At 37.1% G+C, this 15,909-nt stretch overlaps 1 protein-coding gene across 14 annotated transcripts in view; it reads left to right on the top strand.

Moving 5' to 3' along the window:
- stxbp5b (syntaxin binding protein 5b (tomosyn)) overlaps nt 1-15,909 on the top strand; it is a 119,441-nt gene that overhangs the window by 5,802 nt on the left and 97,730 nt on the right. For all 14 annotated transcript variants that reach the window (XR_012393222.1, XR_012393221.1, XR_012393220.1 and 11 more), the window contains exon 2: nt 1,221-1,318. Coding sequence is in view for 11 of the 14 variants with exons in the window: in XM_005158604.6 (XP_005158661.1) it covers nt 1,221-1,318 (98 nt within the window). In the remaining 3 variants the exon portion in view is untranslated. The remainder of the gene's footprint in view (nt 1-1,220; nt 1,319-15,909) is intronic.

Raw genomic sequence — 15,909 nt, 5'->3', positions numbered from 1 at the left:
AACGACTCTTTCACTAACGTTAGCCAACAATAATACAAGTTTCTGGCAGTGCAGCATCTCGTTGTCATATTTTTTTTTGCATTGTTTGCTGATTTTATTCAACAAAACTAGCATAAGTCGAGTGTTTAGTGCGAGTTGGAGCTGCTTTGCCGTATGGTGAATGCAGTAAGTGACTGTTATCATCAATAACGTTACCTGATTAGCACAAAAGTTCAGAACATACAAAAACAGAAAAAAACGTAATATTACCTATGAAATGTTCTGCCTTTGTGCTTTGTTTTCTTTGTTTGCTCGTTATTACACCCGTAGACAGCGCTAAAGTCCCGCATCTTCACGTAATAACACTGTCTTGACTAGTGCGGTTGAATGACATTTGTCCTGGGAGCACTGACTGTACCAATGTGGCGGCGCTATTGACGCATGCTCAGGGTCCCTATGCGATATCTAGTGTATATATCTATGGATCTATTCTAAGCTAAGCTAAAAATGCTCTCACCTGACCCGGAGATTGGCTTAATGGATTCATATCGTGAGCTATGATGGTGTAATATCATGATAATACATATTATCACAATAATCACGACCTAGAAGATCTGATACTATCATAAGACTAGTTGAGCCTGGTTTCTCTCAAGGTTTTTTCCTTCACTTTCGTCAATTGGTAAAGTTTGTTCCTCACCACTGTCACCACTGGCTTGCTTAATTTGGGACCTGTGGAGCTGCGCATCAATGCATTCGCTCTTCAGTGTTTGGACTTTCAGCCGTGAAAATTAAACCACACTGAACTAAACTAAACTGAACTTCTAGACTGACACAATTTCAATTTACTAGAACATCTATGTTTGATGCAATCTTCATCGTAAAATCGCTATAGAAGTAAACATGAATTGAATGTAGATTGGTAGGAGGCAAAATATAAAAAAATAAAATAATGACTCTTTCAAGCGATTCAGTGCATGATATCTTTATTTATCACTGTTTTGAATACCTTTGCAGATTATTCACATTAAAGTTCAGCTACTTGACAACCTGTACATAAGATATTTTCCAAAAACCCATATAATCTGCTTGTTAAATCTTCTTTTCACATTAAAAGACTTTAAAAATAGAGCACTTGGTGTGTGTGTTTGGTCAGCATTTGCTTTCTGAGCCGGAATTTTCCTTTCCTGAACTCCATTGTCATGTTTGTAGTAAAATGCAAATCATCTTCTGCTTCACAGACAGTGCGGCATGGCTTTCCCTATCAACCCTCCTCCATGGCTTTCGACCCTGTGCAGAAAATCCTGGCTATTGGCACACAGAGTGGAGCCCTGAGACTGTATCCTTTTCATATGAAGATCTGGCAACTTAACCAGCCCAACTTACTTGGTGAGGAAAGTGTCAAATGTGCTACTGTTGTTTGTGTATATTTATACAAAGGCAATCCTCCTACCCTTCTGTGTTGGAAGCCTTGTTGCACATAATAATTGACTTGTTCAAAGCATTTTTTTTGTAACGAACATCCACACAAACATTTTATTATGTAAGTTGCAAAAAACAAGTAACTACATCCTCTGGCAAATCAGCTACTGAGATGCTTGCTGTTCCCCCAGGAGATATGAATAGTTACCCGAGAGAAGCATCATAGGAGTTACTGGCTCTGAGAAGGCAAAGGAAATTGGCATGTGAGAAAATTACTGCGAAAAAAAATCAACATGCTTATTACTTTTTAAAATCTCAATGATATTGTTACTTGGAGTAGATGATTATTGTTGATGCTAATGTCTGGATATCATTTTGATAGACAAAATAATTTATAATATTATAATCGATGTACATTTTCAATTAACATTTATCTAAAGTTTAATATTTAACAGATTTTAAAGCCTTATGAATTAATATTATTACTTTTTTTTTAAAGACTGAAAAAAGGGGTGGGTCGTATGTTATTTAAAAGCACCCAAATATTGTGTCAGAGTCTCTTATAACAGGCTTGGTCAGTATTCAGGTCAATATTCTCAAAATGTACATTTTATTATTAGAATAAATTTGCCAATTTTTTATTTATTTATTTATTTTTATGGTTAGTTTGAATCAAACTGGTGCTTCAGGTCTCCCTCCTAAACTCCTTTCTTCCATAAGCCAGTAAACCAATAAGTACTCTGATTGGTCAGCTGGCCAAGTCTGTTTTTGATTGATCTTTACATGTACAGCTGAAGTCAGAATTATTAGCCCCCTTGTTTGTTTTTCCCCCCAATTTCTGTTTAACGGAGAGATTTTTTTAAAACACATTTGTAAACATAATAGTTTTAAAAAACTCCTTTCTAATAACTGATTTATTTTATCTTTGCCTTGATGACAGTGAATAATATTTGACTAGATATTTTTCAAGACACTTCTATACAGCTTAAAGTGACATTTAAAGGCTTAACTAGGTTAATTAGGTTAACTTGGCAGGTTAGGGTAATTTGGCAAGTTATTGTATAATGATGGTTTGTTCTGTTGATAGTCGAAAAAATATATAGCTCAAAGGGGCTAATAATTTTGCCCTTAAAATGGTGTTTAAAATATTTAAAAAACTGCTTTTATTCTAGCTGAACTAAAACAAATAAGACTTTCTCCAGAAGACAATATATTATCATACATACTGTGAAAATGTCCTTGCTCTGTTAAACATCATTTGGGAAATACTTAAAAAAGAAAAGAAAATTCAAAGGGGGGCTAATAATTCTGACTTCAACTGTATATGTATATTAACATTATTAATCCATTTTAGAGTGTTCGTATTAGACAAATGTATTACTTTGATCATGCTGTCATTAGACGTTTGGCACGATGGTTAGCACTGTCGCCTCACAGCTAGAAGGTCAGTGGTTCGAGTCCCAGCTGGGTCAGTTGGCATTTCTGTGTGTGAGTTTTCCCCATGTTGATGTGGGTTTCCTCCGGTTGCTCCGGTTTCCCCCACAGTCCAAAGACATGCATTATAGGTGAATTGAATTAACTAAACTGGCTGTAGTGGGTGTTTCCCAGTACTGGGTTGCAACTGGAATGGCATTTGCTGCGTAAAACATATGATGGAATAGTTGGTGGTTCATTCTGCTGTGGTGATCAATCAGAGGCTAAGCCGAATGAAACTGAATGAATAAATGGCTGAAAAATGTGTTTACTCTCACTGTTTTTAACTTGCTGACTTCTTTCAAGTAGTCAGTGAATACAAAGGATAATTATTGTTATCATGCAAACACTATATGCTATATCCGTATCAGAGAGGTGTGATAAATGACAAAGATTTTTAAAAATATTTTTCAAGCATTTGTGTGTTGCATGCATTGGCAGGGCTTGACAGTGTGACCATTTCACTCACATTTCCATCTAAAAAAGATGTGTGTGAAATGGAAAATTTATTTAGCGACACTTGTGCGATTAAATGTGCAAATTTTTATTTATTTATTTTTTAAGTGAAGTTTATTTATAAACACATTTCGAGAGGGTCACGTGCTTATAATTTGTCACGGCTGATCTCGCATTTACTAAGCTTGATCTCCCAATCATATGATTCCCCTTTAATACTATAAATATACTATACTATAAATAACCACAGTTTTAGTCCATAGATATTTTCATATGGAAGAACCCCTATAAATGAATGATATCATTTATAGGGATGCAATATTTAGCCCATTCCACTATTAACCACACTTGAATTCAATACAGTTAATTAATCATAAAGGCTTCTCGACTCCGCGTTTCTGTTGCATGGAACAAAACAGCTGCAACTAAACTAAGTACTGCCAATACACACACATGTTGGATTAACTACAGCAACAGGCCATTCTTCTTTTTTCGCCCTTTTGCATCTTTTCGGCACGCAAGTTTAATATTTCCAATAGAGACATGCACATATTGGGAGCAGTGCGCGTGTAGCTTGCAAGCGGACCGACGTTCTCGTATTCTCCAGGAGCACACAGTAGAAATGATCTCACACTGTAGTGGAGAGTTGTGCGTAACTTTCAGTGCAATGTGAACAAACAATACTTTAGTCGAATTGTTACTAATGATTAAAATGATTATGTATGTATGAACGCAGATAATATTATTCAATAGCCCCTTTCACACAGTGATACCGGTAAATATCTGGAAATTTTACGGAACGACTTTACCGGTATATTCAAAAAAGTGCTGTTCACACAGGCGAGGACGTTGCGGAAATTTTCCGGAAAAGAGCATTCACACATCCATTCCAAAATACCGGTAAATTCTGACATCATTCACCACAAATGAGCTTTAAACGGCTGAGCTTGTATTTGTAAACATTTGACTAAATTACAAACTCTGTGGATGATCAATATTGTGAACAACTTTCGCAGGATCACTTCAGATGTTCATAATATGTGCGTGTGCAGGCGCTCATAGGCGCACGCAAAGCTTGAAGGTAAACAAACAACGGCTTATCATAAGCATCTCATCGATGATTATTTACACAGTTGACATTAAGAAGAACATATAAACGTGATCTGACTAACTTCTAGTAGCTAAATGTGTCTGGAAAAATATTCAAAGGCTTTTATCCTCACAAACCGCGCGGACGTAAATGCGTCTGACTGTTGTGATTGGCTAAAGCAGACGTCTCACGTCAGCACGTTCTAGACGTGCACGCGCTTATTACGGGAATCTTCCTTCTGCATTCACACAGCGCAGCATTCCGGCAAATTGCCGGTAATGTTACAACTTCTCTTTCCGGAAAATAGCCAGAACGAATTTACCGGTATTTTCAAAAAGGACCTGTTCACACATACAACCTTTCCGGAAAATTGCCGGCAATTTTCCGGAAAGGTCTGTATGTGTGAAAGGGGCTTGTATTACTCAAATACTATTTTTATTTATTCTTATTTTTATTCATTTATTCATTGTTCTATCATTTATTTTCATTGTAAAATTATCACTCATGTTTAAATCAAACTTTTTCATTTATTTTTATGTCCAAAGAGAGAAATGGACTATCGTTTGTTTTTTATTTATATTTTGTGCTGCATTTGGTTACTGAGCAGCAGTAAACAACCCAAGCTCATTCTGAAAACGTAGCAGGCTCATTCTGGAATCGTAGCCCCGCAGACATTTCTGGAGACCGCAAAATACGTCCCGGGAGGTACGTATTTGTGGAGTTTTTGTTTTCGCGAATCTGCGAGAGGTCGCTGTGCGCGCTTTTTTTCGTCTCGAACGCCTCCCGCGAGAACAGCGCGGGCCCCTGGAGGCCGCTGTCGAGCGACCGACTGACCGACTGACTGAACGAATGACTAGGTGGCCGGCCAATCAGCCGACCCGGCCATCCTCCTCCTCCTTCTTTCCTAAACCCAAGCGAAGATTTATGAAAGCCATGCAGAAAAAGAAAAGCCCTTGTCCGATTTTGACCGCGTTTTCAGATTTCACCGCGTTCTCGCCCCGTTACGAACTTGTTCGCTTTATTTTTGGATTCTGTTTTTTGTCTTACCTGATTTTTGGAACCGCTGTTCCCCGGACTCAAACCCGGTCTCGAACGCTGCCGGCTCCTCCTCGTCTTCCGGGCTCCGCCGTCATAACACAACAAGCTAACCGGACAAACTGGCTGCAGAGGAGGTGAGCCGTCAGTCCAGCCGGCGAGCACATAGAGTAGCGGCGTCACACCGCCCTGTAGCGTTTGCTTGAAAAAAACTAAACACAGCCATACGTACCTCCGACCACGTAAATCGCGGTCTCCAGAAACGTCCGTAGGGCTTCATTTCCAGAACGAGCCTGGGTTGCATAAACCACACAAAAATATAAGCAGTTTTCTTGTGATTTTCTAAAGTAGTAATGTGAATTAATTAAAGATTTGAATTAATGCTTAATAATCATGATAACTGTGAAACCATGGTTATTCTTCTGACTAAATTGTACAACCAAAATCTATAATCACTGCATCCCTAATTGTTACGCTGTTTAAAACATATGAATGTGTTGAATGTAGAAGAAGCATACTTGAGCAACACACTGATTTTGCTTCTAAATACAACATTTGAATATGTTTGTAAAAAAAAGCCACATTGTGCAATGCAGAGATGGTATGTAGTTTCAAAATACAACATATTAACATTTTAATGTAGAACAAGCCAACGTGAGTGTCTTAAGGAGCAAAAGCTACAGCATATGGGCTCTTATATTGCTGTTGTGTCATCATTTATAACGCAAGTCATATCTCTCCGGCCCCTCATTTGGGATGCTTTTCATGAACTGGCCCCCATGACAAATTAATTGAATAGCCATGATATAAGGGACCAAAAACTAAGCCTTGTGGTACCCCACAATGTACTTTTGATTGACATGTCGCCTTTTCATTACCTTCTCCAAATTGATAACATTTCAATGCAGTACCAGCAATGCCAACATAATTTTATAAGCATATCTAGGAGAATATTATGATCAATAGTCTCACAAGCAGCACTGAGTTCCAACAAACACTCAGAGAAATGCGACCGCATTTATTCATTTCGCATTTTAGAAATTACATCTCTCTAGGGAAATGTTATATCGCAAGAAATTAGATATTTCCCCAGTATCCCGCATGCCCTAATAGGTAAAGATATCGGCCAATGGAATTCTCCGATATTAATTGGCCTTCCCGGGATATTGCGCTTATCTAGAGTACCTCCATTGCTCGACTAAAATGCGAAACATAAATATTGAGCATCAGAAACTGGTGCTTTTATATGCTCAGTCATCAGTGAGAAGGTCAGTTGCTTCCATGCAGGCAGTAAAATTCAGCCAGTTTCTCACAGAGTCATGTAGACGAGCAGCCTCATTTCAGAAGCACATTTCCTAGAAGCAGCGTCTTTAATTCCTGGAGGAGCTGCACTCATTAATGATATCTCCACTGTGGCATGAGCAGCACTGTTGCCATATGTTGCGGAGCTCGTCTCATCACTGGTGCTGCCGAGTATCTGCCAGAATGCCTCCCCTCGCACGTGCTGGAAACATCACTGGTCCTGCTGGGCACGTCTGTTAGAGCCATATACACTCAAGCAAGCTGCTCCAGCTTATTTCTGAGTGTTTTCATGCTCATATATACACTACACTATAATTGTGTCGATAGACACATTGCTACAGAATAGGGTTGGGCGGGATTAGCTGTGCAACTGTAGGTGTTTGTTAACTAGCCAAAATTCTGCATGACTCAGTTTTTAATTATATTTAAAGGTACATTGGTCATGGAAGTTTTCTCCTCACTTTATTTTGAAATCAGACTCTGCAGCGTAAAATATTATGAAATATATACTTTTTTGTAAGTAATGAAGAAACTTGTTTAGTGAGTCTCTCATGTAAAGGATGCAGATGCAGTGGTGGGTGATCTGCCAAAATGTTAACGCGTTAGCATAATATAAACACAATCCTTCTCCTGCCATCCAAAGCCACAGCTCCTAAAACACCAACGCGCACCTTTAAAGATGACAGTAGACAACTCACTAGATCATGTCATTCGCCAATTCGAAAACTTCACAGTAGATTCCAGCGACGCTCCAGGAACAGACGAGTCTTCGCTGAGGCCATCTTCCAGCCACCGCGGTGACTGAAGCTCTGCACAAGACTTTTGGTCAGCGGAGAAATTAAAATGGTCGTGCCCAACTGAGTCTGGTTCTCTCAAGGTTTTTTTCTTCACTCCCATCAGGTGAAGTTTTTTTTCCCTCTCCGCTGTCGCCACTGCCTCGCATGGTTCAGGATTGGTAGAGCTACGCATCGATGAATTTGCTCTTCAGTGTTTGAACTCTCAGTAATGATTAAATCACACTGAACAGAGCTAAACTGAACTGAACTTAAACACTAAAAAACTGAACTTCACTGTTCCAGTTACTATGACCATTTATGTGAAGCTGCTTTGACACAATCTACATTGTAAAAGCGCTATACAAATAAAGCTAAATTGAATTGAATTGAATAGTTTACAGTTTTTCTCAGTCACTTTGGTGCATTTCTCACAACACTATTTACATTTGCACAACACTTGATGCGTTTCTCTAAACAATTAGTCATTTGTGCACATCCTAGTAGCAGTTTCTCATTCTTTCCAACAAATTGGGAATGCTTCTGGACACGCATCAATTGCTTTCATACAACTCTCTGCTGTTAATAACATTATCATTCGCTTATGTCATGTCAGTCAAAATTAACTAGACTTGTGGATGCTTAATAATCAGTACATATAAAACTAACAGTCCTCATTTCATTACTTGAGTCATTACATACAAAAATGTTGAACTTGTTGTCAAAATCTGTCAAGAAAATTTTATTTTAAAAAATTACAATATTTATTTTCCCCAAAAAAAATCTTAAAAATTGAACAATTTGATGAATGATTTACAGAAATGTGTATGTTATAGGTTCAATTCTATTATGTTCTGCAATATTGTTGACAGTTGTACACAGCGCTGCCCAAAGGGAGTTTATGTTTGTTGTAAATAAGGGTGTGTTTATTCTTTTGCACAATGCTGTGAATAAATTAGAATTGCAACGAGCAAATGCAGTAAAAATGTGAAACATACATATTCAGTGTCTTGTGCTCAGAAACCTCACTAAATGCAGTGATGTCTAACTTTACAGTGGTTTTCAAATGGCTGTGCAAATAGTATACAGTGCTGTCTTAGGCATTTTCAGGAAGAATCACCAAAATCTGACTTTTTAGCATTGAAAAAATGTACAGAGTAAACCGTCATAATGAAAACAGGACAAAGCCATTTGATTATCTTGTTCATAAACAATGGTGTCAGGACTTTTCATTTTGATGATACTGACACTTTGATTGACATGAATACTTGCTTTTGAGGAATGAACTATCCATTTAGAGCATGCGACGCGTTTTTGCAGGTTATCAGCTAGGTTTTGCAGTTTGTACTAATTATTTTGAGAAATGCATTAACTGTTGTGCAGACATGCACTGGTGAGAAACGCACCAAAGCGACTGAGAAAAACTGTAATACTGCAATTCAGAACAAAAACTGGTGGTGAAGTGGTTAGTGGTTAGAAAAAAGATCTCGATTCGACCCTACACATGACCTTAATTCAGCTTTTTCTGCGATTCAGCCAATTATATTTTCGAGGTCAGGAGTGCAATCGTGCTTTTTTCTAAATTAGTATAATTGTTAGGTGCAAGATTTAAAATCAACAGGATAAATATTGCATTAAAAAAACTCAGTCATACATTTTTTGAAACATGTATTCAGAGAACACATGAACACCATCATCTACCACATCTACTCATCCTCGGATGCAAATACAACAGCTCACAAGAAAGCAGCCCTAAATACAATATGTGTGCAAGGCTGCTTCTGAGGTTAGATACACAGTAGTGATGGGAAGTTCAGATTTTTAACGCAGATGTTTGGACTCAACATTATGCAGTCAGCAACAGTAATTTCAGTCGGTTAAAACATCACCATGATGTGAAAAATGTCTTACAGTAAAGTTTTGCAACCCAACTGAATCATGATTTACTTATTTAAATTCCATTACTATTGTCTGTTATAAAATAAACTTACGTTTTTCACCAGATCCTCTCATTTAAGCCCTCGGTTCTGTTCACCCGCGTTGCAGTTGTTCAAGTTTAGTTCAGTCACACAGCAGGCTGTACTGTTTGTGTTTGGTTCACTGAATCACGCATGCACAGTATTATAGGTTCACCGCTTCTCAAGGTAACGTTACTGTTCTAATAACTGAACGAGAGTATATATTAGGGCTGTGCAATTAATCGAAAATCCGATTTCGATTTTGGCTTTTAACGATTATGAAAAGCCATTAATCGAGATAAACGATTATTCCATCACGTACCGCCCCCTTTCCAGTTGTACACGTGTGAAAACTCTTTGCCTCTGCAAAGCTCAGTTCCACGTGAAAATGACTAAAAGTATATGCTGTAATGTAACTTTTGCAGCACGGGATGCGCATCATTCATATTTTTAAAAGCGCAAAAGAGCACGTGCTGTTGTGTGTGTGCGCCGTGCTGAGCCTCGGACAGGTAGCGTGTGTGTGTTTGCGTGTGCGCTGCGCTTAGCCTCGGACAGCAGAGCACACACATCTAACGCGATTTTAATGTGAGTGCGGCTTTAATGGTGAAATACATGCACACTTGTGTCAGAGCATTTATTCATATTAATGAATAATATGAATAATATTCATATTTATTCATATTAACCCTCATTTGTTTAATAAACAAACAAGTTGAGAATCAAGACACGAGAAAGAGAAACCATATCAGAGCCGCACTATTCTTACAGTGAGCTTGCAGTATTCCTGCTGCTGCCGACTGTTTTTATTATTAATCAATAATAAAATCAAAAATACAGTGAAGATGCTTGAAGCACAGTTTAAACATAACAGATTTAATAACTAATTTCTAATAACTGATTTCTTTTATCTTTGCTATGATGACAGCACATTATATTTTACTAGATGTTTTTTAAGATACTAGTATTCAGCTTAAAGTGACATTCAAAGGCTTAATTAGGGTAAATAGACAAGTCATTGTATAACAGTAGTTTCTTCTGCAGACAATCGAACTTATATATTGCTTAAAGGGGCTAATAATATCAAGCTATTAAAATAGGTTTCAAAATATTCAAACCTGCTTTCATTCTAGCTGAAACAAAACAAATAAGCCTTTCTCCAGAAGAAAAAAATATTATAGGAAATACTGTAAAAAAAACCCTCTGTTAAACATAATTTGGTAAATATTTATATATAAAAATAAATTCACAGGTGGACGAATAATTTTGACTTCAACTGATAATCGTTTTGAATAATCGTGATTACAGTTATGACCAAAATAATCGTGATTATGATTTTTCCCATAATCGAGCAGCCCTAGTATATATTAGATTATTTCGAGTCAGAGGGGGTATTAGGATTGTTAAAACTTAAGTAGTTTGTGAATAAGTGCTTACTGGAGACGCGAATCGTTTCAAATGATTCAGTTCGATTTGGTGAACTAGTTCAACCGGTTCACTCAGAAGATCCGGTTAAGAAGATTTGTTCGCGGTTGCGATACAGAAATAAAACCTATTATTGGGCACAAATGTGTTAAGGTAATAGTTTTACATGCTTGTAATGCTGTCACCGTGCTGCTGTCATTTCCCTTTTTTGCTTTTGTCATGGGAGCAACATCGAGACTACAGACTCTGAGGTGTCGTACGGGTCAAACACCTGCAGCGCGAATTATATTTACTTCTAAAAGGCTTACAGTAAGATTATGTATTAAATACATTCACAAATATGAAAACGAAGGAGGTTTTTGCTATAATTTTAGTTAGTTTCAGTTAGTTTTGAATGAACACAATACAGTTTCAGTTAGTTCTATTTTCTTTTTAAAACTCTCATTTTTATTTTTATTTCAGTTAACGACAATTATTTAACATTTAGTTTTTTCTATTGAGCACGTGAACCCAATGGAAAACCAGCGGTGCTTAAGAACGTGCTTAAATGTCAGCAGGAAATGGGCGTTTTTAAAATTTCTGCACTCATTGTTACTGAAATTCGAGTGTCGTAACAACACTATTTGGCACATAATGTAACTACAGAAGAGTCGAGCTTTAAATAGAAAAAAAAATATTTAAAAAAATGCTTTTTTGTGTGAAATGCTAATGGTCTAATCCGATTCAATGATCTATGCTAAGCTAAGGTAAAAGTGCTCTCGCCAGACCTGGAGATTGGATTAAAAAATGGTAATATTCAACTGTTTAACTCTAAGGGAGTTGTAAAATAAGGCTCTTTCCACCCAAAAAGGAGCGTTTCTTTAATTTGTAAAGTGGGAGTGCACTGGTGGCAATATGCCTTTGTAATGGTGTCTAGTAAACTGGCCATGATTTCACAGAATCGATGGTATTTTGCCCTTGTGGAAAGTCAGGAGCCCCACGCCGGGTCAGTCTAGTCTGTCATGGAGAGATGAGTTGATTGGCTCCTTCCTGCTGCTCAGCTGTTGCCTGGATGTGTTAATGTGCAGCGAGAGCTGATGGGTTTACTGTCATTCAGTCGATTGGGCTATTTATCAAAAGACAGGATGTATCGATTTGCCTCATTGCCCCAAGCATTGGGGAACACCGGCACAGCTCGGCTGACACAAACTCAATGAGGTGTTTACCAACAGTAAATATCTAATTTTACATGATTGGTCCCTTGTGTCTCTTTCTGTGTGTTTTCACGTAGAGGCCTTGCAGGACATCCAGGGGTTTAGAAGAGTTTCTGCTGGCCTAATACAAACTAACTGTTTCTTTAAGATGTTTGGTAATTGAATATGCAGTCTTTGAAGTGTTTTCTTTCAAATTACAGTGCTAAGGAGCAAACGTTTGAGGTTTTATGCATGAATAATTTAAAGATTGATTGTTGAATGCTTTTTGTCCTGATTATGCTCTGTGATCTGGGGAAGTTTTTGTGCATTTTAAAGACTTCTGATTAGTCACTGCTAATGAAAGTGTTTAGGCAACAGTAATGTGCTTTTGCATGTAATGGATTTTTTTTTTTTTCATTTTGAGACTGTTTTTTGTTTGTGTTTAGCTTTTTATTATGAGGAAATCTTTTTTTGTGCACAGAACAACCACAGACCACTGTGGTTTACCAGATGAGGAAGTATCACGCTCTTGTTGTAGAATGCAACTTTCTGTCAGTGTTTCTTAATTTTCAGCAGTCAGGCTGCAGACGTGTTTTGGCATAATGCTGTAGGGACTTTAACCAGTCAGGTGATGCTCTCGTAGGGTTAAAAAGCATGTGATTCTGGTCCTGCGTCATAATCCTCATACAGTAATTGGGCTCCTGATGTAAACAGTACATTAGATGTACTAGTTCTGTTTTTTTATTATAGTGTAAAATGCAGTGGATTGCAGTTGTGTTGCAAAATTTGGACTTTTTGTGTTGAAATTTCCGCGAGATGTTACTGATAATTTCATAATAATCAGATGAATGTAGGATTAATGTATAGTGTAAATGATTCAAATGATCACTGCAGCTGTAAATTTTGAGAAATACAAATGTTTATTTGGCATAAAGTTGAAGCCAGAATTATTAGCCCTCTTTTGATTTTTTTTTTTCTTTTTTAAATATTTCCCAAATGATGTTTGACAAAGCAAGGACATTTTCACAGTATGTCTGATAATATTTTTTCTTCTAGAAAAAGTCTTATGTGTTTTATTTCGGCTAGAATAAAAGCAGTTTTTAATTTTTTAATAACTTTTTTTGGGACAAAATTATTAGCCCCTTTAAGCTATTTTTTTTTTCCGATAGTCTACAGAACAAACCATAGTTAATGGTTAGGAATAACTTGCCTAATTACTCTAACCTGCCTAGTTAACCTTATTAACCTAGTTAAGCCTTTAAATATCACTTTAAGCTGTATAGAAGTGTCTTGAAAAATATCAAGCAAAATAATATTTACTGTCATCATGGCAAAGATAAAATAAATCAGTTATTAGAAATAGGTTTTTAAAACTATTATGCGTAGAAATGTGTTGAAACAATCTTCCCTCCATTAAACAGAAATTGGAGAGAAAAAAATAAACAGGGGCGCTAATAATTCAGGGGGGCTAATAATTCTGACTTCAACTGTATTTACTATTATTGTCTATACTTGGAGGAAATATTCAGTGTACAACAATGCTAATTAGTTCTCAAGCTATGTCACTTATGTAATGGAATCTTTACAAATTTATGCAGAAACTTCAATCATTCATGTTCATTTACTAAGTATTTACTTGTCTAAATATCAGTGATAGGAGTTGAGATGGAAAAAATGCTAAAAATAACATGAATGAGCATAGTTATTGTATTCTACAGTGCTTCCGAAAAGTATTGATAGCGCTTCACTTTCCACATTTTTATGTTACAGCCTTATTCCAAAATAAATTAATTTATTTCCTCACAATTCTACACACAATGCCCCATAATGACAATGTGAAAAGATTTTTTGAAATTGTTGCAAATTTATTACAAATAAAAAACCTAAAAAACCACATGTACAGAAGTATTGACAGCCTTTGGCCTTAAGCTCTAAATTGAGCTCATGTACATTCTGTTTCCACTGATCATTCTTGAGATGTTTCAGCAGCCTAATTGGAGTTCGCCTGTGGTCAATTATGTTGATTGGCCATGATTTGAAAAGGCATACACCTGTCTATATAAGGTCCCAGGGTTGACAGTGCATGTCAAAGCACAAACCAAGCATGAAGACAAAGGAATTGTCCCTCCCTTAGTCAGGGAGCTAGTCAATAACCCGATGGTCACTCTTTTGTGGAGAGAGGAGAACCTTACCGAAGTACAACCATCTGTGTAGCAATCCACAAATCAGGCCTGTATGGTAGAGTGGCCAGACGGAACCCACTCCCCGCCTGGAAATTGCCAAAAGGCATCTGAAGGACTCTCAGACCATAAGAAACAAAATTCTCTGCTCTGATGAGACTAAAATTTAACTCTTTGGAGTTACGTTTGGAGAAAACCAGACACCGCTCATCACCAGGCTAATACTATCCCTACAGTGAAACATGGTGGTGGCAGCATCATGACGTGGGGATGTTTTTCAGCAGCAGCAACTGGAAAGCTATTCAGGATAGAGGGAAAGATGAATGCAGCAATCTACAGAGACATCCTGAATGAAAACCTGCTTCAGAGTGCTCTTGACCTCAGACTGGGGCGACGGTTCATCTTTCAGCAGGACAGTGACCCAAAGCACACCGCTGAAATATCAATTGAGTGGCTTCACAACAACTCAGTGAATGTCCTTGAGTGGCCCAGCCAGAGCCCAGACCTAAATCCTATTGAAAATCTCTGGAGAGATCTGATAATGGCTGTACACCGTCGCTTCCCATCCAACCTGATAGAGCTTGAGAGGTACTGCAAAGAGGAATGGGCAAAAGGACTAGAGGCTGTAATTGCTGCCAGAGATGCATCAACAAAGTATTGACCAAAGGCTTTGAATACTTCTGTACATGTGGTTTTACATGTTTTTTTTTTATTTCTAATACATTTGCAACAATTTCAAAAACTCTTTTCACGTTGTCATTATAGGGTATTTTTCGTCCAATTGTGAGGAAATAAATGAATTTAATCCATTTTGTAATAAGGCCGTAGCATAAAAAATGTGGAAAAAGTGAAGCGTTATGAAAATTTGTTTTATTTTATTAACACCGTTAATTATACATTTCATCTCACAGTAGAACTGTTGTATCGTCAGCTCTGTTTAACAAAATGCAGAGGTTGTTACCAGATGCAATTAATAGTTGTTTTCCTTGGACATGTTTGGCTTCAAGCTTTTTTCGGTCAAGAAAGTGACCAAAAAACATTCAGTTGGCTCTTGAACTTGGAGAGTAATGCTTTTTTATGGCTACTTGAATGCATTGGACCTTATACGCATTTCCTCCAGGAAAGCAGTCTGATTGAATTATTATTTTTTTTAACTGCTTCTTGAATAATGAAAACAAGTTTAAAATGTTGTCCGTTGTCCTGTGGCTGCTGTCGCATCATCCAAGTGGATGCTGCACACTGGTGATGGTGTGGAGACCCTTCTTATGATTGTGAAGCGCTTTGGGTGTACAGCCATACACAATAAATGCGCTATATTAATACACATTGCAATACATGACAAGCATAAAATAATACAAAAGAACAAAGATACAAATTAAATAAACAGTGCTTATGGTTTTCTGGAGAGTCTAATATTATTGATCAACAAAAATTAATTAATCAAATGTAAAACAACAGTATTGAGTTAGTCAACATTTGAAGTGGATTCATTAAAGTTGTTCTAAAACTATTCGACAACCATTGGCCAGCCATTCGTTTTTGAATCTGCTTCAAATGTTGACTGCTGTAGTAGTCTTAATTATAGAAGTAATTAAATACAATTAATCTGTAAGTCTTTGTAAAAAGATATGAATTCTAGTACCAAAT

This window comes from Danio rerio, chromosome 17, assembly GCF_049306965.1.
Source record: "Danio rerio strain Tuebingen ecotype United States chromosome 17, GRCz12tu, whole genome shotgun sequence".
In the NCBI taxonomy this organism is placed as follows: Eukaryota; Metazoa; Chordata; class Actinopteri; order Cypriniformes; family Danionidae; genus Danio; species Danio rerio.
The sequence above is the reverse complement of the archived record's forward strand: the minus strand, read 5'-3'. Positions and strand labels throughout refer to the sequence as shown.